At 39.5% G+C, this 25,797-nt stretch overlaps 2 protein-coding genes across 2 annotated transcripts; one reads left to right on the forward strand and one right to left on the reverse strand.

Annotated features, from left to right (window-relative positions):
- Positions 1 to 256: 256 nt before the first annotated feature.
- LOC135615128 (small ribosomal subunit protein mS33-like) lies at positions 257 to 2,791 on the reverse strand. Its single transcript, XM_065113235.1, has 2 exons — positions 2,492 to 2,791; positions 257 to 585 (listed from the first exon to the last, which is right to left on the reverse strand). Exons 1-2 carry the CDS (start codon positions 2,698 to 2,700, stop codon positions 495 to 497), a joined length of 300 nt encoding a protein of 99 aa, XP_064969307.1. The 5' UTR covers positions 2,701 to 2,791; the 3' UTR covers positions 257 to 494.
- Positions 2,792 to 3,196: 405 nt separating this feature from the next.
- LOC103988566 (probable ATP-dependent DNA helicase CHR12) lies at positions 3,197 to 25,095 on the forward strand. The gene is made up of 13 exons (XM_009407142.3): positions 3,197 to 3,702; positions 4,576 to 4,729; positions 6,269 to 6,333; positions 14,603 to 14,797; positions 14,900 to 15,049; positions 15,215 to 15,610; positions 17,399 to 17,658; positions 17,735 to 17,953; positions 19,118 to 19,325; positions 19,412 to 19,565; positions 22,636 to 23,235; positions 23,347 to 24,067; positions 24,634 to 25,095. The coding sequence occupies exons 1-12, from the start codon at positions 3,445 to 3,447 to the stop codon at positions 23,994 to 23,996; spliced, it is 3,309 nt and encodes a 1,102-aa protein (XP_009405417.2). The 5' UTR covers positions 3,197 to 3,444; the 3' UTR covers positions 23,997 to 24,067; positions 24,634 to 25,095.
- The last annotated feature ends 702 nt before the right edge of the window (positions 25,096 to 25,797 follow it).

The following is a 25,797-nucleotide window of genomic DNA, read 5'->3' on the forward strand; positions in this document are numbered from 1 at the left end:
CTTTTCCTCGCGCCCACATTGATTTACCCGTGTTAACTATCCGCTCTGTGATTGGAGGAGGCTGTGACAGTCCAATGCGGGACCTTGCTTATGGACCCACTCATTGGTGGGGTCCGACTCATATGGATTGCAGCAAGTCAGGAATATTTCGGCCCCACAAGTGGCCCACATTTGTGAGTAGAGAAGATTGGATCAATTTAGTCTTTTAGTTGAAGGATATATAAACTGGTCTCGTCATGGCTCAACAAGAATTCAATGAGCAACAATTCCAGCATCAGAAACTGTAACCAGTGAAAAAAAAGTGCATTACAAACTGACCCAAGTGCTGTCTCCATGAGAGTAAGGATCAATGACCATCTTATTCCTAGTTGCATCAAACTACAATGTGAAAAGGTCTAGCACACATGGATTAGATAAGACATTGTCATGCAAAATAATGTCCTATCAAGAGGAAGAACCAGGCATGAAAGCACAACAAAATAATGATGACACAATTATTTATTGCGCTTAGTAGCACGTTTTCCTTGGCCCTTCTTTGGAGGTCCCTTCCCACGACGCTTCAACATTTCCAACTTCGCCAACCGCCTAACATAGTTAAAGAGTGGCAAAGATAAAAGTCAACCCAGATACGCAATTCAAATGAAGAAATTGATAATTGTAACTGTATTTGCACACAGCTGAAAAGACTTGTTACTTGCTGCTCATACAAAAAAGTTCTTTACAATGCTTTTTGGCAGAATCTGAAGCAGAAGATTTTAACAAAACATATATTGTCTAACCTGATAGATCAAGCACTTGATCACTTTAAGCTTACTTGGGATGAAAATAGGTACTAGTTACAAGACCCAATTATCACAAAAGAAACAAAAATTAACAGGGTTATATCAGTGTACTAAGATGAGATGAATATGCCCAATCAAGTTCAAAGGATGTTGGAAGCAGCATGCTGGAATAAATATCTGAATAAAATCAGGGAAAGAGATGGATGAGTGATCTTCAAACTCCACCTGTCTGTGATGTCAGAAATAAAGTTGAAGTGTCATGCTGTATCGTATTTATTTAGCTCAAGCTTCAGAGTTTGAAATCAAAAACAGTCCTAATCAAAAGTGAACAATAATGTACATGTATTATATAAACAGCTTTACAGCAGAGTGCTAAAAGATCCAAGTATTTGAACAATAAACTTAAAGTAACTCCCGAATTTTATCAATGAATGTTAAAGAGATATAACATTGTCAAGGGATGGAGAAATTTAGAATGTTTGTGATTCTTATGTTATCGTTAACAACTATGAAGAGCAAAATGTTATAATATTTCATGAAATTAAAGTTCTGTTGAAGGTTCATACTGCTCGCCAAGTCTTTATGCATGTTGGTGTCTTAAACAAAGTAGCCACCATAATATTTATATTAAAACCACATTCCTGCTGCAATCACCACCTCAGTGGGGCAAGGATTATGGATAATATAAATGGATGGATAGGACACAATAAGGGTGAGTATCACATTAAAGACACTTAAACAAGGTTACGATTTAGAAGCTTATTAAGCTTGACTAAAAAGAATGCTACTGAAGAATTAATATTCGGGCGTTAATACTTCGTAAGGAGCTTTCAGAATTATGAATTGACTAAAAATATTTTTTAATGTATGTCAAAGAAATCAACTAAAGATGATTGACGTAAATTCACCAAAACATCAAACAGGCAGATGAATAGACAAAGGCTCAAAAGTTTGCACAAATCCGAATATTTTGACAACTGACAAGCAGACAAACATCAAAATATTGATAAGAACAATGCAGGATCCTGCATATGTCTGGCATCTCAAGTGGCAGCCTTTGAACGCAGAAGAGAAATGGTCCTCAAGGTTGTAAAACTTCAATGCAGTGATGATGGAGCAACCTCAGATGGTTCAATAGAAACTGTGATATGTGTTCTAGACATGCAAGTTGCATTGAAATAAAATAATGAAGATGGAGAACATCACTACACAAGGGGGAACTAAAAACAAGGACTGCCTTATTACAGTACAAGAATTGTAACTTTCATGATTTTTTATCTTTTCTTTTCACTCTGTTTGAATGGCTACTCGTCAGTTCCCAGGCCTCGCAAAATCTAATCCCAAGAACAATGACCAGCTTGTAGTTGCCAAAAGAGATTATGGTCACAGACTTACCCTGCAGCCTCAAGCTCAAATTAAGAAAAAGCACAGGTCTGTTGATATCTCATCAATCATTCTATACAGAACCGTGATACATTTCTGTCAGCCAAGCACCAACTTATAAACGTTTTTCAACGTGCCTTATACGCGATTTGCAGACGACTATATGTAACACGTATAAGAAGCAACAGAAAACAAACAGCTACGGACACCATGTCACCAAAGCATTTCCTCACAGACGCATAAAGTCAAACAGGTAGCGCGCATCAAAGATCATGGAAGTCACAGAGTACATAGACAAATTGAGCAGCGAGAGAAGGTGGGCGTACTGTTTCTCCTCGCGGGCGATGACGAGGGGGTCGTCGTTCTTGATGTCGTAGGGGTACCACTGAGCGACCTTGTCGCCAATAAGCTTCTTTCGGAGGATCTTGTGGGGGGATCGCTTCCCCGTCGGGTTCAGGATGTGTCCAAAGATCCTCGCCCGCGCCTCCGCCACCCCCTGCAGCGCTGCCGCCGTCAACAGGCTCTTCAGGCTCATCCTCTCTCTCTCTCTCCCTGTATCTCACTACCTCCCTACGAATCCGCCAAACCTCCCCTCGAACAGTACTAGCAGTCTGCGCACTATTGATTTCTCGGCCCAACATTTGTAGCCCACTACCCTTCTTGCTATTGACCCACTTAGTGGGTCTCATACGAGAGACGTCGAGGCTGCTCTAAATCGGAGCCAAATCCGATAGGGTTACCAGAGAGACTTGAAGATTCACAATTGGTTACCAGATGATGGATCTACTATATTTGGATTTCGGGTTAGTGTGTTCCAACTCCGACACCGGTCCATGTTTACCCTGCAATAGACCCAAAGAAGAGGTTATAAAAATATAAAGCAAAGTTCACATAAGCTAAACAGAAGAAAAAATAGAAAAGAAAAGTTCGCTCGATTGGTTCGGGTTCGGATCTACACTGGCGGAACCCGAACCAGACATCGGTCACTATATATAGGCATACATTAAGGGGTTGTGTAACCCTTGGCGAGCCAACATCCGAATCCGCTCCCCGTCTTGCGGAGATCTCCGAAGGATATTAGAGAGACGACAGGGGAGGAGGGGAAAACAAGAGCGAGTTCGATCGGTCGGAATCGGAAAGCAAACGCGATCTAAGTATATAATATATTTAGATTAGGAGGAGGAGAGCGCGGGGTGAAGCGACCGTTGCGGTTTTTTGAATTCGTCGGTGAATTAGAGAGGGATTCGTCGAAGCTGCGGCCGCTACTCCCACCGCCGACATGGCGGCGTCGGTGGAGAACCCGCCCCCCTCCTCGAACACCCACGTCGAGGAGACCAAGACCCTCATCGCCGCCCTCAACCTCCTCTCCCGCAACCTCCCCCTCCCTCCCGACGTCCTCCGCGCCGTCGCCTCCATTTACCATGCGGCCCACGCCGATCTTCCCTCGCCGACCCCGGAGTCGGAGGCGGAGGCGGTGGCGGGCTCTCTGCCGGAAGAGGCGGAGGAGGACGGTGACGCTCCTTCCTCCGGCGAAGAGGTAGTCGGCCCCGTCTTTCCGTAAATGTTCTTTCTCTTGATTCTATTGGATTTTCTTAGACATCTTTTTGTTTCGGGTAAGCTAAGCGAAACAATCGACAAAAAGATTTAGTTTTATGGAAATTTGTCATCTCTAGGGTGGTGTAATGTTCTGCAATTATACTACTTTAGCCAGCGGTAGATTAGTCATTAACACATCAAATTATTTGGAGCCCAAGATAAGGCTCAGTCTTGTTATTCTTGGAGAGTTGTACTCGAGGTACGACAACAGGTGGGTTATGTGTTAGGCTTTCTTGTTGCAATAGATCGAGTTTTAAGATCTTAGGTAGTTTCTAGTGTCTCATATCAATGTTCGTGAGCCTGAGGTATTTAAGTGGAGACTGCTGGTCAAGATTCTAGAACATGGTGATGCTTTTTTGGCAATTGGGGTAAACTAAGTTAGGGTAGTTTTCTCAATCATCTGCAAGTGCATATTTGTTCGCATTAGTTTATGTGCTTTGACCTTCAAAGCCACTCATAAGGAGGTAACTTGGTCAGGAAGAAAGGCCAACTTTGACAACATAATGAGATGAAAGTGCATAACTTATGGAGAAAAGAACCATGAGTCTCATCTGCCTGATTTTCAATAGATCGTTCATCTATGGAAGCACTTACCCTACTTTATTCTACTTGTACTGTATACTATCATTTGTCTAATCAGGGATTTAACGTGAAGGCAAGTTAACAGCTATATGCATTAACAATTCATATTTATGTGATCACTTTTTCTGTAGGATCTATACTTGCAGAGTTATTATTGCTTGTTAGTGCATCTTATAATTTGATTAAAAGGGTTGCACCATTTTTTTTTTCAATTCATACCTTTTATGTGCAGATTCATTTGGATCCAACTGGTGGGACTTTGACTTCAGAGCTTGAAGATGCATTGTTAAAGCAGCAACTAAGTCGCATGTCTTGTTCAGCATTGATAGAAACAAAAGAAAGTCGCTTTAATGGTCTAATTCAGCATCGTCTTGCAGAACTTGAAGGTTACTGAATTTTGAATTTGTAATTCTTTTTCTTTTGAGCAACTAATTCACCTGAAGCATGTTTTGTTGAATATTTTATGAAACTGTTTTGTGTTAATCGGTATTTTCTCCATAAAAGTTCTCCTTTTAGATTGTTTATACTAGAGTATGTTAAACACTTAACTAGTTATTTGCAAGATTGTCTATTGACTGTCTTTTTAGCATTACTAAGTTGCTGTTGTCAGAGAGCTGGGCAGAAAATCATATCTTGCATTGAAGTTTGATCATCAAGAGTCTAAAAGTTATTACCTTCACATCGTTGTCTTGCCTAATGAAAATTGATGATTTGGATGTTTCTTGTCCTTGAAGCATGAAATAAAGTAGGAAACCATCAAATAATTCTCCCAATTTTTCTGCTTCAGATCTTTAGCATCGCATATGGAAAGGATGATACTAAATCACTTTAGATATTGCACAAGGAAAGGAGGGTGGGTTAACTTGTACTAGGCTTGGTAAAGTTAGTATTGGGAGTATGAATTTCGAGTCATGTGATTAAAGGCTTGTTGTTTTTAAGTTATTGGTCTGGTAGGTCAATCATTCAAGTTTAATAATTTGTTCTGATAGACTTTGTTGATTTTTGTGTTGAACTATTGATAGGGGTGAAAGTGGGGTGGATGATATCAATCCAAATTTATCTTTATATTTGGGTGGAACCAAGGATTGAAATATCGTACCATATCGGAGTTTCGACATTCGCTCGGTACGGTATGGTACTATATACCGAGCGGTATACCGTTCGATATATATATATATAATATAATATATTTATATATAATATATATATATAATTCGGCGACATCGCCTCTCTCCTCTCCCTAGGCGGGGCAACGTCACAGAAAAACGAGGCAACGTTGCCTCGGCGACGCCGCCTCTATATATATATATATAAGTAAAAAAATCTTATATATATTTATGTATATAAATAAAAAAGATTTTTTCGGCAACATTGCCGAAAAAGGTGACGCCCCTTCGCCTTTTTTGGCAACGTTGTTGAGGCGACGTGATGTCACCTTTTCTCGCTAGGGAGAAAGAGGCGACGTTGCATATTTATATAATATATATATATATATATATTATAATATATATATTATATATATAATACCGTTCGGTAGCGGGCGGTCCGTGTACCGGTTTGCTGACGGACCGGTATGTACTGCTCGGTACGAGCGGTATTATTCGAAATTGTAATCCTTGGGTGGAACCAGATACAATAAAATAATTTACACTTATTTCATATTCCTATTCGTATCTAAGTGTGGTTATCTAAAATTTTCTGCAAATAGATACAGATGAGTTGGGGCCAACCATGTTACGATATCTTTATTTCTAAACATATTTGGAAGTGTTCAATTTATCTACATTAGTCTAAGAAAAATTATTTTTTGATTGATTTCCTTTGTATTATATATATGTGTAGTACTTTCTCTTTGAGGAAAGAGAAAATATTCAAGTAAATTTTCTTTATTTTATTAGAAAATTCACATTTGTCTTGTGTATCAGTGTTACCGGCAACCAGGGGTGAAGACTTGCAAATGAAGTGCTTGCTTGAGCTCTATGGCTTAAAGGTAATAGAATAACTAGGCATATGTAATTATTGACTTATTAACAAGTTAGTTGTGCATTCATGCATTCTCTTCTCCATTTATGCCTATCAATGACTTATCTCATAATACTTAGCTAATTTTTGCTTTCATGTATGTTGCTAATGCATAGTATGGTTTTTTAATATGGATTTCCATGGATTAACCTTTTTTAATTATATTTGTTTTTGCATATTCTCCAAAAAAGATACACAACATCAAACGGTAGAAGATTATGAATTTTTTATTTATCACATTTAGATTCAAAAATGAATGTACAGTAATTCTATGATTATGATCAAAGAATATTCTTGAAAGAACAAACAACTAATTAAGAAATAATAAGCTACTAATTAGAAAGTCAATCAAGCTTTCTATGAGAGTGAAAGTTGGCTCTCACTAAGAATTTTTCAAGTCCTGAATGATTTTAGTCATAGATGTACTTACTGAGCATATTTGAAGAGTCTAGTACTTGTGGATTCCTTGCTGATAACATGAAGTTTGAGTATTCTAAATTATCAGATAATTTGATAAGTGGATGAGTCAAAAGGAATGTGTAAATGTGGATTTGAGTTTCTGAGGGCTTCTATTGTGCCATATAGTTCATTGAAGCTGAATTACCTCCTGTTGTCAGAAGTCCACCACATGCCTATGGTGTGTCTAAATACCTTTTTATTTAATGCTGGCTTGTCTAGTATTTTAAAAAGGCACTTGGGCGCTCGCTTAGCTCACATAATTGTCGGGCGATGCACTTCAGTGAAGCGTTGCCTGGGCACTCACCTAAGCCCAAGCGTCGAGCACCTCGGCTGGGCGCCCGATTGAAGGCAAGCAATTGAACTAGATGGTCAACTCTGGTTCGGTTAAATAGTAACTTGGTTTAATCGAACTAATTAAGCACAATAAATAGTAGCAGTAACACTACCCCCCCTTATGCAACCCCTGACCCATAAACCCTAGGTATTTTGTTGCCCACCCAACTCACCTCTAGTCTGGTAGCTGCCTTCGTGCGTAGCCACTAACTCTGCCATCGATACCCATGTTTGACACTTCCTTTGCCGTTGACGGATAGGTCTGAAGTTTGTGTTGTTGTAGCTTTCGTACTGTCACGACCTTAGCTGGTTTTGCCTAAGGCGTGCGGCACCCTCGCGCGTCCGTCCGCAAAGGTCAGCCTCCCCGAAGCCTCCCATTGTCCCTTAGGACCAACAAAAGAGAGAACGGGTTAAAGAGAACGCCTCAATCGGGATCCACAAGCAAACATGTCCGAAAAACACTTCATAGACAATGCAAATTACAAACAGACTTTACAAGCTCTGAATAGTGGCACAACAAAGGGTAAAATGGTCCATTACAGACCGAAAAGCTCTCGAACGTGTCCACATGACACAACCTTTATTTACAAGCCTAAAGAGGCCACCAACCCAACTAAAATGGGACTATTAAGCCTTCGGCCGCCCCTTTACATTCTGTACAAGGCATGAACATGCCAAAAGACAACGGACAGACATAAGCATTACATCCAACATCTTGTTTAGAAGTTTGTCCGTTACATTCTCCCCCACTTATCCCTTCGACGTCCTCGTCGAAGCCTTTGTGAACACTGCAACTCTTCGCCTTTGCTGAGTCTTCAATCTTCCGCTCCAGCTGCAATGCGCCTCCTGGCTCCCAGCTGCTCTCCGCTGCTGTTTCTGAGTAGTCGAACCTTTGATCCGCCATGCTGCTTCAACTCGCCAATGGCTCTGACTCTGGTGTGGGGTTGGCTGAGTTGTGTTGATCCTTGTCGATTCTTGCGGATCCACCAAATGAAGGAAAAGACCATCTTTTCTGCGCCAGTCTCTCAAAATTTCCACATGCTGCTTGAACTGGGTGGATGCTTGTTGGAGCTTTAACGAGCATCGCCTCGCAAACTTCAGAAGTTTTGGGTCCTTCCTCCACAAAATCTGCTCATTGACTCTTCTTTCAGTTAGTTGTCACATCCAAGTAGGTTCGCATCACTTCCGCTTTCGATTGGCATTTCGTTGGGAAATGAAGCGGACAATCTACTCTCAGTAGCACTGATCACCGTTGGTGAGGATTTGACAACTATTGTCTTCCATTATCTTCGAAGGGTCTTTGAACTTGTGCAGAGCTCCTCTGCTGGATAGATAAGAGAACTGGGGTACTCGGTTTCGCCCATTCTCTTAAGAGTTGAGAAGGCAAAGGTTACTTGACTTCGCCCGCCTCCTCGAGGTTGTACTTCATGCATCGAGCTGGTTACTGGCCTTCGCCTGCTCTTTGCTCACACTTCTGAAGCACTTGAAGTGTTTGCACTCCTTGCGTTGAGTTAGCTACTGTGATTCACCTTCTCAATGCCATTGAACTTCTGGAATGCAGGAAGTTTTCACCCCAACTTGGAGTAATTCTCTGATAGATGAGGTCGCCTTTGGGATTGTACCGTCTTCTCCATCAACCCTGCCGCCTACTCCACTGAGTAGCAAAGGTACAGCACCACGTACTGCCTGCTTCGTTCCTTGGTCGTGCACTCTTGCATGACCCGAAGTCCTTCACTTACAGCTATCTTGATGAGAAACTTGTTGACACCGGTCTTACGAAGTTTCTTGGCCTCTGCCCTTCAGCCTTGTCTCGGTACTTGGAGATTGCCTCTGCATGCTCCACCTCCTCGGCCCCTTTCACGACCAAGCGCTCTCCCTCCGTGAGAGCAAGGGATCAATGACTTGCACGGAAGTCCCGCCTCTGCGGTACCATGGCGCTGCCATGCCCATGGCCCTACTATCCGTCGCCTCGCCTCTGTATCCCTTTCCTTCACAATCAGTAGAGATGTCTCCGTGGCACTCCTCTGAGTCCACCTCCATTCTAACTGATGCTTGATTTTGGGTAGCTAAGTCCCTCTGGACTCGTCGTCGCTTCCTCGCCCCTTTCGACCTCCTGCTTCAACACCTCTGTGTTCTCCAAGCAGTCTGTTTGGTCGATGGAAAGACAGACTGCAACTCCCATGCATGGCCTCTGCCATCACATTGTAGGGTTTGCACCGATTCTGTTCTCCTTAGCTTCCTTGGTAGCAACGTTCGCTTACTCGACCTTGTCCTCTGACTTGTCGGGCTCCCTTAAGCGAATATGAGCTCTGGAGCAGTCCAACTCTCCAGCTGCTTCGATCATACCTCTGCATGATCAAGTCCCTCTCATGGGACTCACTGGTACTTGCATTCGAACTTTTCCCTTGGTGGAACCCAGCCCCCATATGCTGATGACCAAGGTTTTCATCCGATGCAAAATTCGGTGCACGCCCGGAAGACCCGCCTCTGCGGTACCATGGCCTTCACTCCTTGAATCCATAGCCCTTCTTGCCGTCGTGTTGTTCACCAAAGCGGAGCTCCCAGTAGCTCCCGATCATACCTCCATATGATCTCATCCCTCACGGGACTTGTCGTGTGTGTCGCATTGCCACGAACTGTTCCACCACGATCCGCTGCACCATGTCGCCTCCTGGTGACATCTCCATTGCATTCTGATCCTTGTGGAATAAACTCGAATTGTGAACCCTCCATGTGTGGCCTCTGCCAATACATCGCAGGGTCTCCTCCACCTTCGATTTTGTTCGCTCCTTTGGCAATCGACCTTCATCCACCCACTCTTGGGTCACACCTAGATGAAGCACCGCTCTAGGACAGTCCGTCGCCTAGTAGCTCCCGAAGTCCACCGACTTCACTGTAATTTGTGCACCATTGTCTGGATCCTGGGCCTCTGCCCCTACCAGCACAATCTCCACTGCGCACCGCTTCCTTCATAGCAACTCGAATGGCAACACTGTGGCATATTCTTCAAGAGTACCTGCCTCTGCGTCCTCTTGCCCCGTGCTAAGGCCTTCTGTACCCAACTTCGCCTCCGCAAATTGAGTCGCCTTAGTTCCTCCATCGAATGCTCCTCCGAGATAAGGTGCATGTGCCCCGAAGCTCCCTTCGTCTTTGGCACCATGCAAGATGAGTCCGCTCTGTCAGAATGAAGGACCCAGGGAACAGCATGATTCTACTCCTGCCTCTGCAAGAGTTCATGTCCTTGACCTCTGTCTAGGGAAAGCGCAGTGCCTCTGCTCCATGTTCCAACTTCTATGCTGGCTCCCTTCATGCGGCTTGGGTACTTCGCCAAGTTACACCCAAGTTGCTCCGCTCCTCGTTTTTGCATTGAGTCGATGGTGGCCGTCGCGCCCACCATTCCACGGGTCAGCCCTCCCTTGAGTCCGATCTCCATATCGACTCCAAGTGTGCCTCCATTTGAGTTGCTTTGGGTCGCTCCCCCACTTGATCTCGCAATGCATCCACCAATGCATTCTCTCAAGCGAGATCATGCGACGACTCCTCGCCGCTTGCTCAGTCCATCGAGCTTCGTGGAGTTGTTGTTTGTGAGGTACTCCTCCTCAACATGTGAAGTCCGTCTCACATGATTCTCCCTCTGGAGAGCTGAGACTTATCCCTCCTGGATAACTGTCCCGTTGGAGCAACATCTCTCTTCGTTTCGGAGACCACCATCCCCTTGGACTACTCCGATCTGCTGAACAAACTGTGCATTGTTCTGCCTCTTGCAAACGCACTTGCTAGATTGCGCCTCCACGTCAATACAGCCACCGCTGCACCCCTCAAGGCCTAGCAACATGCTGAACTCGTTGCACACTTCAGCCTCCTCCGGACGTATCCTTCGCATGTCGAAGAGAAAGTTTCAATGCTCCATGGCGCCGAGTCTCGACCGCCTTGGGATGGCCACGAACAATCCATCGTCCGCATACAAGCCCATGCATGAGTACCGAATTCTTCGAGTTAGCAATTCCCCTCACCTCTGTGAGCTTTGCACAACTCTTTCGGTCGCTGAGCAACTCATTCCACTTTGCATGGTCTCGTCCTTTGCCAAGCGCCTCGCTTGCCTTGAGCACCATCAAGTAAAGTTGTCAACGTTGAGCCGTAGCTCAAACTCAGCCATCCCAACCTTTGTGCGCTCCAAATTCTTCCAAGCTTGCCTGTTCTCGTGGTGCCTCTTGCGCGAAGGGTTGGCCATTCCTCTGAATGCCAATCTCAGATGCCCGCTCCTCTGAGCGACTCTTTTCCCTACATCTCCATGCCCGTTTTCCCTCAAACGGTCGCGCGTGTGCAGACTGCCCTCAACGCAGCCCCGCTAGGTCCCCCACGTTTGCATGTCAAGTGTTTCTATGAGTGCTTGTCCCGCTCTGATACCACACTGTCACGACCTTAGCTGGTTTTGCCTAAGGCGTGCGGCACCCTCGCGCGTCCGTCCGCAAAGGTCAGCCTCCCCGAAGCCTCCCATTGTCCCTTAGGACCAACAAAAGAGAGAACGGGTTAAAGAGAACGCCTCAATCGGGATCCACAAGCAAACATGTCCGAAAAACACTTCATAGACAATGCAAATTACAAACAGACTTTACAAGCTCTGAATAGTGGCACAACAAAGGGTAAAATGGTCCATTACAGACCGAAAAGCTCTCGAACGTGTCCACATGACACAACCTTTATTTACAAGCCTAAAGAGGCCACCAACCCAACTAAAATGGGACTATTAAGCCTTCGGCCGCCCCTTTACATTCTGTACAAGGCATGAACATGCCAAAAGACAACGGACAGACATAAGCATTACATCCAACATCTTGTTTAGAAGTTTGTCCGTTACAGTACGTAGTTCCCTCCGTCATCACTACTTCCGTGTGTAGCTCCTTCCGTTGTTGAGGGATAGGACTGCAACTTTCTCCGCTATCGAGAGATGCATTTGAAGCTTCTTCTGCCCTCGACGTTGCTGTCAGTAGCTTCCTCCACCATAGTTGCCATCGTTCGGAGGTTCCTCTATCACCGTCACCCTCTACTTCCCCATGTTCCACCATCGGTTACTCTTTTTCTCCCCCTTTATTGTTATGACTACTGTTAACAGTGGATTAAGTACTATTAACAGTGGATTGTTAATCCTTAACTGATATTAAAACTACTATTAGCATATAATAAACTAAAATTGATATTAATCTTTAGAACCGTTGACCTATTTAGAACTAATTCTTATTTAGAATTACTAATCCTTACTGATCATTGTTAATCGTTATTTAGCAAGGTTCACAATACCATGGTGTACCGCTCGGTATAAGCGGTGCATACCAGTCCGATAAGGGACCGGTACGGGTGGTGCATCAGTATAACCTCATGTATCGTGTATTGGTACGTTCAGTACGACCCGGTATAGCTCGGAACGTACTGTACCGACAGTTGGTCGGTACATCGGTATGGACCGATAAGACAAACCATTCTATTTAGAATTGTTATTTATCCCTATTTAGCACTATTAATTTTTATTTATTTCGATTTTAGAATTGTTATTAGGGTTTTAGGATTAATGACAAGTGTACAAAGGAATACAAAAGATTCATCAAAGAATTCAATTTAATGTTGCATTTTTATGTATATAATCATATTTATCAATTATATTATATATTTTTTATATTTTAATATTCTAAAGCGCCTCGCTTCGCTCGGATGAGCGCCTAGTGTCGTGGGTGTTTTGGAACCTCTAGCCTAGCGCTTTTAAAAACACTGTTGTTTGATCATTGTGCTCAACTATAGGTGCTTGCTCGAGTCATGTAGAGAAAAGTAGAACACTTTGGTTAAGTACCTTCAGTAATTCAGTTGTCCTTTTATTTCCTGATTTATCTATTTCATGTACCTTTAGGGCTTTTCGGTAGAAATGGATAGATATTTCCGTGGGAATTAGACGGGATTTCATATTACATAAACAAATTATAACAAAAATATTTCTTCTTTATAGTATTTGAACTTAAAAAAGAATGGGTAGAGAAAATTAAAATGTACCATGAGGTAGAGAATTTGTTTTTTCTTTCCTTTCTGTTGTTAGAATAGAAGAAGCAAAATTATCTTATTTATTTTAAGAACTTATAATACTGGCTGATCAAGAGTGCATCTATCAGTTATCCTATCCTTTTCAGATGGTGTGGTCAAGAGGATGACAAAGGTCATAGGCTGGAGATCTGATGATTTGTTGATCATAGTGTCAAAAACTGCTAGAGAAGCAGTGTTGATGTTAGTGGAAGGATTGATAATGAGTAATCTCAAGAGGGTTTTCATTTTAAGGGAGTCCTATTTATAGTCAAAATTTGTCCGTAACCATCATCTGTGAAATTTTGGCTGAAGAAAGGAATAGATTTGCAAGAATTTATGGGAATAAAAAGGGAAGAAAGATTTCTTGGCTCATAAGGATTACCATGTTGAGACATGCTTAGTCGCATCACTTTTGCAATTTGCTGGCCAGCATGTAGGTGTTCCATTGGTGTAGGTACAGCTTATGCTGTGCAAGGAAATTTATGGGATGTTCATGCCATGTACTGTCATACGTATGTGTATCAATATATTTATTGCGATAAAATCAAATATGATTTTTTAATTTAATTTATATACAAATCTGCATCATCTGATGAGTTCAAAGTTTGATCCAAAAGTTATTTATTGTCCAATCGACTGGCATGAGTTGGCATGGGTTGTAATGTATTAAGCTAGAAAGGTGTCAGCATTTTTATACAGCCATGTTGATTTACTGGTGCTTTGTTTGTGGTTCTGAGTTTTTTTAATATATGTTAAATGAATCTTGGGTAACTGAAGCAATTCAATTGAAAACTGTCAATCTAACCCAATCTGATCTATTTTCTTATTCTGATCACTCTAGTTCAGGGAACCTGCACTCGAGCAGGTCAGGTTGGTTCTGGTCAACCTGGGCAATCTTACATTTTTGCTTCCTGACTTTAAGCTTATTCAAATCACAACCAATTGCCACTATAGCTGCAGTGAAGAAGCTCATCAAGTATGAAGTTTGATTATTTCATGTGCTCAAGGTGTTCTCCAAGTATCTTATCTTGTTCCATGACTAGTTTGACAGACTTTGGTCAAGATGTTCTCTAATGTCAAAATACATGAATTAAAGATTAACTTATGAAGCAATTATTTTAAGGTAGTTAATTTATGTATTTATATTCGTGGTTTTCTTTTGTATAATACATGCCAAAATACAGAGTTTTCATAATACCTGGTCCTTGTTTACTCTTTAATTCTATAATGTTGTCAGATGCCATTGTTGGTACTTGGTAGAGACTGCTAGGATGGATTTGAGTTTTTATCTCATTTAGTTGACCTTCTGTTTCTTTTGGAGATGTTGATAAAGGCTAAAACTATCCTCATGGCCAAGAATTCTTTTCTTTCTTTGTCAGTTAGTGGAATTGCAGAAGAAGGTGCGTTCTGATGTCTCTGCAGAATACTGTTTAAACAAGAAATGTGCACATCCAGAAAAACAATTGTTTGACTGGGGAATGATGAGACTACGATATCCTTTTAACATGTATGGTATTGGAGACAGTTTTCGAGTTGAGGCTGATGATCGTCAGCGGAAGAAAAGATATGCAGAGGTTGTTCAACTACCAATTAGTACTTTCTGAAGTTCTTTCTTTCAGTTATTTAATGGAAAAGTGTAATTACTTTGTTTTGCATTACAAAATTTCTCATTGCAGAGGATGTCAAGGTTGGAAGAGGATGAAAAGAACCAGGCAGATATCAGAAAGAGGAAATTTTTTGCTGAAATTCTTAATGCTGCCCGTGAATCTCAGTTGCAAGCGCAAGCTGTTCTTAAAAGACGAAAACAGCGAAATGATGGAATTCAGGTACAAATAATATTTTTACTTAATAGTTTTTTGAGACTTTTCCTTTGGGAATTATGTTATTTCGATTTTGAGATTTTTGCATTTAAATTTCGTCACCATCATTCATTCTTTTCTTGCTTTTATATGATAGATATATTAATTATTTGCAACTCTTTGGCACTACAGGCATGGCATGCAAGGCAAAGGCAACGTGCTACACGTGCAGAGAAATTAAGGTTCCAAGCATTAAAAGCTGATGACCAAGAAGCATACATGCGGATGGTTGAAGAAAGCAAGAATGAGCGCTTGACAATGCTCCTTACAAAAACAAATGAACTACTTGTATGCCTTGGAGCTGCTGTGCAGAGGCAGAAGGATGCAGATGGGCTTGAAGCTCCAAAAAGCTTAGAGTTTGAAAATCTTTCAAAGAACTCTCTCTCTACTAGTGAAACCCCAGGGGAGATGTCATTAGATGATGACAATGATTTCGTTGATGCGGATTCTAGCCAGAATAAAAAAGCAAATGATTTGCTCGAAGGGCAACGTCAATATAATTCTGCTGTTCATTCAATTCAGGAAAAGGTATGGAATAAGAATTTTATATTCCAGAGCTTCTTTTTTCTTTTGCTATTAACGGCTGTTGCTTAGGCTACATCATTTTAGGTCATTTATTTAGTATAAATAACTGGCTCATTGCATATCTAGATGAGAACTTAGCTACTATCAGAACTGGTTAATTTTCATAATACCAACTGGTTAAACTTGCACCGGCCCTTGGTGGTTAGGGAATTAAATTCCAGTTGACCCAATACAATACAAACTGGTATTTAGTGATCCGGCCAAGGATTGGTACTGAATCATATAAGTCAGTACCAATTGATATTTGATTTTCTCTTATCATTTGCTGTGATATGAGGTGATACAGGTTGGTAGACCACTTGATATATCCGCTCCATACAGGTCTAACTGGTCACAAAACCATGTGCTTTATGATTCTGAGTCACGGAAATAGATTCTGCTTATGAGATACAAGAGTGTATATGTTTGACCCTTCTCAAGCTCCACAGCTGTGGAGCCTTATCATCTAAGGTGAACCCAGTAAAGCAGTTGAGAATGAGTTCATAAGTTGTAATTGAAGTTAAATAGGTCATTTTTTTGGCTGATCCTTCTGATGTTTCAAAATTGGTGAATATAGAACTTTATCCAGCCAGTTCTTATGAGCTACATGATTTGTACTTCCTCTACCTTTCAACTATGTTTATGCTCTATAATATGCTAAATATGATATAAAAATCCTTTATATAATTGCTTAACATAGTCTGATTGTTGCCTTCATCGTATGGATGAAACATTTTGCAACTCATCCAATAGCATTATTGCTGGAAGTACAAGAATACAGTGAAGTTTACATGTGCTAGGGGGGAGTAAGCTTGTTCATTGTTTTTTGCATTTTTTTTTGTCATTATAATCTGTGGTACTTGGATTTTAAATGTTTTGCATTATGGTTAAAGTTGGACTAAACAAGGGGAACTTCAGAGATTGACAAAATAGATGGATATAAAGCTGAGTGTTGTCTGCAAGTGTAATTGTGGAATAAAGAGTTGAAAGGCCTCCTTGTTATTATAATTTGAGGATATTACATAGATTTTCAGTTATAACAGATATAATCAAGCAAAATTTCAGCAAAATACACTAAGTAAAACATAAAACTTTAGATAGAATCAATCGCTAATCAATGAAGAATTAACACTTGAAGTTCAAGGAAGAAATTAGTTGTTGAGTCGGTGCCCTTAAAGTATTTAGCTTAGACTGTGCATTCATAGAGATATAACAAGTTTTGTAATCTTTCTCTGTCTTAATCAATCAAATATTAAACAAATTTAAGAATCAATTCAACTTTAATTAGAAAAGATGAAAAGGAAGAGGCTGAAGGATCAAGGGCTAGGTCTGATTTAAGATCAAATAAGAGAAAGTTGTTCAAGCTAATTTGGACATGGTAAAGAAGACCTGTAAATGCAACGGTCAGATGAGGTGAGCCATTCAAATTAGGGGTGCAAGGATAAACAAATGAAGCCTTAAAATACCTTGATACAGACAACAAAAAGGAATATGATGTTTTTTTTTTGTTGACTAGTAATGTTACATAGATATAACTCAATGGTGGAAAAATCCATGTAGCTGACAACAGCCTGTTGTTATTCCCATGGCTTCTTTCTTTTTTAATACTGACTCTAGCAAGTATCATGCTTCGTTTTCTTTTATAGTACTCTTCTTTTGTTTTTTCTCTAATTGCACAGTTCTATTCTTATAATCTGGTGGGATTTATAATCTAATCTAATGGCATTAGAAATGGTCTTCTGGAATCTGTAGGTAACAGAGCAGCCATCACTACTTCAGGGTGGGGAGCTTAGACCTTATCAGTTAGAAGGACTTCAATGGATGCTTTCACTCTTTAACAACAACCTAAATGGCATTCTGGCTGATGAAATGGGTCTAGGAAAGACAATCCAGACCATTTCATTAATTGCATATTTAATGGAAAACAAGGGTGTTACTGGCCCACACTTGATTGTAGCTCCAAAAGCAGTATTGCCTAATTGGATTAATGAATTTTCAACATGGGTACCCAGGTACGTCTGGTAAAATTCAGCAACTGTTTCAACATGAATGCCTAGTTTTTTATAACATTCTGTTTATTTTTGTCAGTATTACAGCAGTACTGTATGATGGACGTCTAGATGAAAGGAAAGCAATGAGGGAAGAATACTCCGGGGAAGGGAAGTTCAACGTGATGATTACACACTATGATCTGATAATGAGAGACAAAGCTTTTCTGAAGAAAATTCACTGGCACTACATGATAGTTGATGAAGGGCATCGCTTAAAAAATCATGAATGTGCTCTTGCTAAGACACTTGTTTCAGGGTATGTCCTCCATCACTAGCTAAGTTATATAAGCTTGGTTCAATCTATAGTTGATGAGTACTGGGTATGCTTTGTCTATGACATAAAAATGCTTCAATTTAGTTCTGGAAACAGTAACACCTGCTGCAGTTGCATAAAGGATACATAGCATAAGCGATTTGATTTGCCAATCAATCACTGAAGAGTATCTTGAAAGGTTTAAGCTTTCTGTTTAGTGGAAAAGTCTTAAAAATACTGGTCCATGCTAGATACTGTCTTAGTATTAGACCAAAACAGTATGTTGGCTAAGGCACATATACAGATGGAGACAACAATGAAAAAGAGAACAGGGGATGCTGGTTAGTTAAAAATCTTTCATCTTCCTCTTTGATTATTGCTGGTGATCAGAATGGGTGCTGGAGATGGAATCTGGAGGTGAGAGTCAGAATCTCCTCTTCCTCTTTTCCCTTTTGGTCTTTGTTTTTCTTGCAACCTTTTAAGATGCCTCCAACTTGTGATTGAGCTTTAAAGATCCAAAGGCAATGTTGTTGTGAGCCAACTTGGAAAGTAAATAGTCAGGTTGATGTACCTTGCAACTTATAAATTTAAAGGAATTACTAGTGGTTTAATATCTATAGAACTGAGTGCTCCTGGATTTAGCTGTTGCAAATTGTTCCAGTTTGTCATTATTTGCTGTTGATCAGTTAGCACTTTTTGGTGATAAAGCACCATATAGCTATGGCCATTGCTCGATATTGAAAAGCTTTTTTTTTTCTCTTGAACATTATTCATATTGGATCAAAATTCTGAAGGACTGAAGGTTGCTTGGTCGTTGACCTAAAATTGATAACCAATATGCAGTACTTCTCACCTCCCTTTATGGCACTTTTGGGTTTTATGGCAAGTTTCTATTATCTCTAAGTGAACTTGTACAGGACACAACCGTAGTGGTAACCTGAGTTTAGCATTTTTTTGACGTGGTATCATTTGTATATGAACTGACTATAAGTTTTGGACTCTCTTTTACTTCTATCATATTTTATTTTATACTAATGCTTTAGGAATCCAATTTAAGATTGTCTTTTTTTTCTTTTCGATTAATGCTCTCCCTTTAATCTCCTAATTTCTTATTTGTTACTCTCTTCAAAACTTGTAATTAAGATTTGAGGGTTCTCTTATGTCCAGCTATCGTATCCGCCGGAGACTTCTTTTGACTGGTACTCCAATACAGAATAGTTTGCAGGAGTTGTGGGCATTGCTTAATTTTCTTCTACCGAGTATATTCAATTCAGTGCAGAATTTCGAGGAATGGTTTAATGCGCCCTTTGTGGATAAATGTGAAGTTTCTCTTACAGATGAGGAACAACTGTTGATTATTCGTCGTCTTCATCAAGTAAAATTTGATGCTTACATCTTCTGTCCTCTGGTTTGTCTTTATCATGATAGCACCTTGCCTTATAAGATTATTAAAAATCTCAGGTTATCAGGCCATTTCTACTGAGAAGAAAAAAGGATGAAGTGGAAAAATATCTACCTAGCAAGATACAAGTCATTCTAAAATGTGATTTATCTGCTTGGCAAAAAGCATATTATCATCAGGTTACTGACATTGGAAGGGTTGGACTAGAATCTGGTATGTTAAAACATGATTTTTTTCATTCTTCTAATTGTTAAAAATGACATCCTTTGGTGTTGCTCCACATTTTTTCACAATGAGACATTATGTTATCTGGATATGTTGAATTCACTGTCAATGCGGTGAGCCCATAAAGAGCACATTGGCAATATTACCTATGCACTTGTGCAAAAAGGTTGGAGATTATGCACCTTTTGCTTTTTTAAAGTGGTTAATATGAAGCTTCTAAATTTCGCAAACATATGCTTTTGTTCCAAAATGCATTTTTTCTCTTTCATGCAAACAACTACTACTACAAAATCTAGCGCTGGGTTCCCAACTATACAAGTTTCTGTTTGATTACATGTATCTTTTTGCATAGCTGAGCTCTGTTTAGGATAGTATCCCTAGTATAATATCTCTTTTTATTGTTTGTAATAAATATCTCCTAGGTTCGTTTATATTTCTTCGTAGACCACTAATCTAATTAAATGGTCTTATCTAATGGAAGAATCTATTATTTTTCTTTGGTTATATATATCATCCTAAAAGATTTTCTCTTATTTTTATCTTCAACCGTAGTTATTTCTAGTTGGTCATAAATGTAAAATTTCTAAATTCTATCTTTTTCATTATCTATCTCAACTTCCTCTTCTAAACAACACTTCGTTTCTTGGCTACCAAGCATTTTAAATCATAAAATATGATTTTTATAGCCATTTAACAAAATTTATCTTTTAACCTAAGTAGCATATGATTATTATTAAAAAGAGAAGACTTGTGATCCTTTCCACCGTAACCAATCTGCTTTCAACTTGATAAATATTATCTTCAATAGTCTCATTGTCTTGCTGAGTTTGTAATAGGCATTAGTGGATCGAATCCTTAATAGGCACTGAGGAGTGTGTGTGCACATATTCCACCATAATAATTTGTATGTGGTTAATGCCAGACTTGAAGCCTGCTCTTAAACTTTTCTGGTGATTAGGTTTGTTGATTGTGATAGAGTTGTCACATTCCTTTTTTCAATGATTGTCACTAATTGTCAAAGTTTGTACTGTTAAATCAAAATGTTTTTTTTCCGAGAACAATTGTGTTTGCTACTTGTTCATTGTTCACTGCTATAATGTGGTCAGATTTAAGGATTGTTATGTCAGTCGAGATGGGCCAGCTCTTTCAGAGCTGTGCCAACAGATGGACAAAGCCAGTTTTTGCTTATGCTACTTGTCAGAAGGGGTATGAGAACCAGCCAGGCACAATAAGTATGGTGTCATCATGTCTGATTAAGACTTATTCAGATCATTTTATGGGTGAAATATCAAGTTTCTATATAACTCATAATTAGGTCTGAAGACTCTGAACAATGATGTGAACTGTAATAGGCAACTCACAAAGTGTCACTCATGATAAACCTACTTAAAGACATATTTACATGGGCCGAAACACCACACAATATGGATCCTGTAATCATCTAAAAGTTCGAGCATAGAACCAACCCATATATGTCCCAGTTACAATTTAAATTTATGGATTCAACCAGACATGACTTAAAAGTTTGAACTATAGCCTAGATCTATGGTGTACCTGGGTTGCGGGATCCTGTTCTAAGATCTATGATCATCTTGTATAATTTTCTGCTTTAACCACATAGGAAAGAAAAGCGGTAGTCTTTAGGTCACAAATCTATTTGTCACTTAACAAATATTTCATTTTGGTCTAATGCCTCACAAATTGGTTGTTATTTTATTGTTTGACTTTTGTCTCTTTAATGAAAGTATGAAATATCTCCATCATCTTGTCATTGAACTTTTGTGTTTTCTGTATTAGTATGAACTATGATTTATCCTCAAAATCTTTGATGTGGTCTATTTTTAAATATTGGAGAGGATTTCTTTATGTCCATAAAAATGTGGTGTGACCACTACTTCCTTCTTTACTTTTCTATAGGCATGAAAAAATGCATATGTGCTCAACACTAAGCAAACAACCTGATTTCTAGCTACTTAATGAGTTCCCTGAGCTCAATATTTGGTTGCAAAGACATTTAAAACTATCATAACCTGATTTCTAGCATTTTCTATATTCACAGTAATGCCCAACACTAAGTAAACAACTCTAAATGTGACTAAAAATCATTGGACTAAAGCAGCTAATCAGTCTTTAATAAAGCGCCTAATCATTGGACTAAAAATCAACAAAGCTGTCCAAAAATAAGACAATACCATCCAGTTTGACTCAGAACTACACGACTCAATCCAACACCTCATGAACTTTTAGTATCCTTTTTGGACAGCTTTGTTGATTTTTAGTCCAATGATTAGGCGCTTTAGTTTCCTTTTGTTAAACATTAATTTGCTCCCTACTTTAGTTCTTCTACAGTCATTTCACAGATTCAAGACAAATATGTGCTTTGACACTTTGCAGGGTTTAGTTTAGAACCTTGCATTTTTATAACTGAATTGAGCATGGATTTGGAAGGAAAAAAAAAAAACTAGCTGAACTTAGCATATTGTAATCAAATTTTCAGGTCCTTGTGTTATTTTGAAATTTCAAGACTTCTTCTCTTTTTTTGAATATCTAGTTGTTAGGTATTTTACATTGGACTTTTACTGTACCAGACCACTTATCACCACCACCAGCTGACACTGAAACTATTTAAATTTGCATGTCTGTATTCTGAAGATATTTGTGTTTATAAACTTGTACTAATATAACTTAGTTGCTTTTTTAAATGACACCTGTATTTTACTGCATATTTCCTGAATATGATGAGCAAAGATGACTCAATTTTCTATATGTTTTTCGCTTGCAAGTTATCTCAATAGAGTAAGATTCTTGTTCCATTTCCTCCTCCTGTGATGTTGACTAATAAAATTTAAATTAATTATATAGACCAAAATTAGTACTAATTTGCCTGTTTTACTGTCTTATTCATGTTAATTTATCATTGTGTGGGTTGTCTTTCATTGTCCTTGTGTATTTTACATTGAATGTATTACCTTTCATCTGCCATGCATGACTTTTACATTATATATATTACCTTTCATCTGCCATGCATAACTTATTTTTCATTATCAACAACATTTAGGAATAAAATCAAAGAGTCTTCAGAACTTGTCAATGCAACTCAGGAAGTGCTGCAATCATCCATACCTATTCGTAGGGGATTATAACATGTGGCAAAAAGAACAAATTGTTCGAGCGTCAGGAAAGTTTGAATTGCTTGATCGTTTACTTCCAAAACTGCAGAGGGCTGGTCATAGAGTGCTACTTTTCTCCCAGATGACAAAGCTTATTGATATTCTAGAGATCTACTTGCAGTTATATGATTTCAAGTACCTTAGACTTGATGGATCTACAAAAACTGAAGAACGGGGGACATTACTCAAAAATTTCAATGCCCCAGATTCTCCCTACTTCATGTTTCTCTTGAGCACCAGAGCTGGTGGTCTTGGATTAAACTTGCAGACTGCAGATACTGTTATAATTTTTGACAGTGATTGGAACCCTCAAATGGACCAGCAAGCAGAAGATCGTGCCCATCGTATTGGACAAAAGAAGGAGGTGCGAGTCTTTGTCTTGGTTAGTGTTGGATCAATTGAAGAGGAAATCCTGGAACGTGCAAAACAGAAGATGGGGATTGACGCTAAAGTTATCCAGGCAGGGCTATTCAATACGACTTCGACTGGTTGGTTACTTGTGTTATATCGGAAAGCTGATTGTCACGTTCTTTGGAAATGCTTGTTTCCCTTTCCTTTCAAATGAAAAATTGAGATTATTGTTTGTTTATTCCGTGCAGCACAGGACAGGCGGGAGATGTTGCAGGAGATCATGAGAAGAGGGACAAATTCACTTGGGACGGATGTGCCGAGTGAGAGAGAGATAAACCGCCTAGCAGCTCGAACCGAAGAGGAATTTTGGTTGTTTGAGAAGATGGATGAAGAGAGGAGGCAGAAGGAAAGATACAGGTCAAGGCTGATGGTGGAAAATGAGGTACCTGATTGGGTGTATCCTAAAACCAATGAAGACAAACCCACAGTGAATCTAGGTCAAGATACTCAGGGCAGTGAGGTCAGTGGGAAGCGATCCCGTAAGGAGGTCGTTTATGCTGATTTACTGAGTGATGTACAATGGATGAAGGCTGTAGAGAGTGGAGAAGATTTGTCCAAAATAACTTCCAAAAGAAAGAGGAAAGAACACCCTTCTGATGCATGTGAGTCTGCTTCTGAGGAGGTTGACCGGCAAAGCATGTCTGAGCATAGGAATGTTAACAAATATATACTTGATGAGGATGTTAGTGATGATTCACCAGTAAGATTTAAGTCTGGCCTACTTCACAACAAAGATGAAGGTGAAAGTGATGCCAGCAGTTGGCCTGACAACATTACTTGGAGGACCCACAAGAGAAAACGTTCGAACCATGGACTATCAAGTGCACATAGGATCTAAATGACTTCTAACATGATTGTTAATTTGGTTGAAATTGATTGACAGCAGTTGATAAAAGCAACTATCAAGAGGTAAATGCTTTTACTACTCATTATTTACTGACCCATTTCTTATTTCTTAGATAAAGGGGGAAAGAGAACCTTAATATTGTGTTGTTTCTCTCTTGTTATTAACTTCAGATGTACTTACTGTCCAAGATGAGCTGCTTCATGACCTTTGTATAGAGATTTAATAGTTAATGTAGCTGCCTAGGATGGGATCTGACAAGGGCTGGTGTCTAGCTATCTTAGGCCAAGTAATCTTCATTTCTATTATATGGACATGAGACGTAAGTGATTATCAGTTATCTATCACGACAGTGGAAAACTACAATTTCCTTCTTAATGTTGCAGATGATCCAGTTATTAACTTCTTTCGTTCTGTGAACAAATTTGAGTACTTGTGTATCTTTTTATTTATCCTGAGACTTTTTTCTCCTTTAAGTCAGTCGGGCTAATTGCATACGGTACAAATTATATGTCACTTTGATCTCTATTCGTGGTTGACTGTTTTTATAGTTGGAAGTATGGTTTCTCAGATGTTTTTTTTTTGAATTCTTGAATTCTCACATTGGTGATGAAGCTTTCTTTATTATCAGCATAGATGCAGTCAAGAGTACGAACTCATGCAGAGTCTGCCAATCGGCATGCCAACCGTCCATTTTATAGTTGCCAAGTAAACAATCACATGGCATTTTGATGGTTCTTGTGACGCTCAAGATGATTTATGAAAGTCTTCATGTGTTGGTAAGATTCTTAATACCAAAGGCTGCTCCTGTTGGTCTCTCCTACTGATACCGTTTTAACTCCCATCTGCTTATCCATGTCGAATGACATGTTTTGATTATGCCTATGCAACAGCAGTATGCAATCTGTTTCCTGTTGTAGGATGGCAGATTGTGGGAGAATTAACAGCATGCGTGACTGATCCACACGAAATGGTGCTTACCGTTGTTGTATGTTTGTTGATGGTACTGATTGCTGAACATGGGACTCATTGTTACTTTTGTCGATGAAATTGATTGCAGGACATGATATCATCATTGTTATCATTTTTTGCTCATTAACTTATCTGGTGGTACCTTTTGGGTTGTGAACTTTTGTTTTATGTTAACTATGATTTTTGTTCATTAACAGGTGTACTTACCCTTAATGCTCATGAAGATGTTCTTTAAAAGTTTAAATCAAAACTGGCCAGTTGGCAAGATCAAATATCTATCACAATCAGGTTGGCTTGTCTTAATTAATACTGTTTTGACCTCTATTCATTCCTATGCATGCTTCAAGTGTCATTGAAGGTATCACTTGGATGCTTGATGTTATTATTCAAAAAATTTAAACCATAATAAAAAATTATTTGGACAGAACAAAGCTCACTCTAAAGTGTCTTCACTTTATTAGATGGGAGACCAAGGTGGTCTGAAAGTTCAGTTCATAGCATTAGAAGTTTGAAAAATGCTCTTCGAGATATCTTAATAATGATGAAAGATTATTTATGTAAAATATGATACTGTTCATCCTTGGAATATATCCAAACTCCGAGTTGGAGTTAGGAATTGTTCAATGTTTGATATTCTTACATAATGTTGTATCTTTACCCATAGATGCTAAGGTTGATGCGTTTATTCAATCTGGTAGGGTCGTTGGAATTGTCGATTGGGTATTGGATTTGTGCACACATTACTTGTTGATGTCATTAAGGTGATAGAAATTACAGAACATCCTTGTGATGATATTTGGATATACATAGGTTACCTACGACT

Source organism: Musa acuminata, chromosome BXJ2-6, assembly GCF_036884655.1.
Source record: "Musa acuminata AAA Group cultivar baxijiao chromosome BXJ2-6, Cavendish_Baxijiao_AAA, whole genome shotgun sequence".
NCBI lineage: Eukaryota > Viridiplantae > Streptophyta > Magnoliopsida > Zingiberales > Musaceae > Musa > Musa acuminata.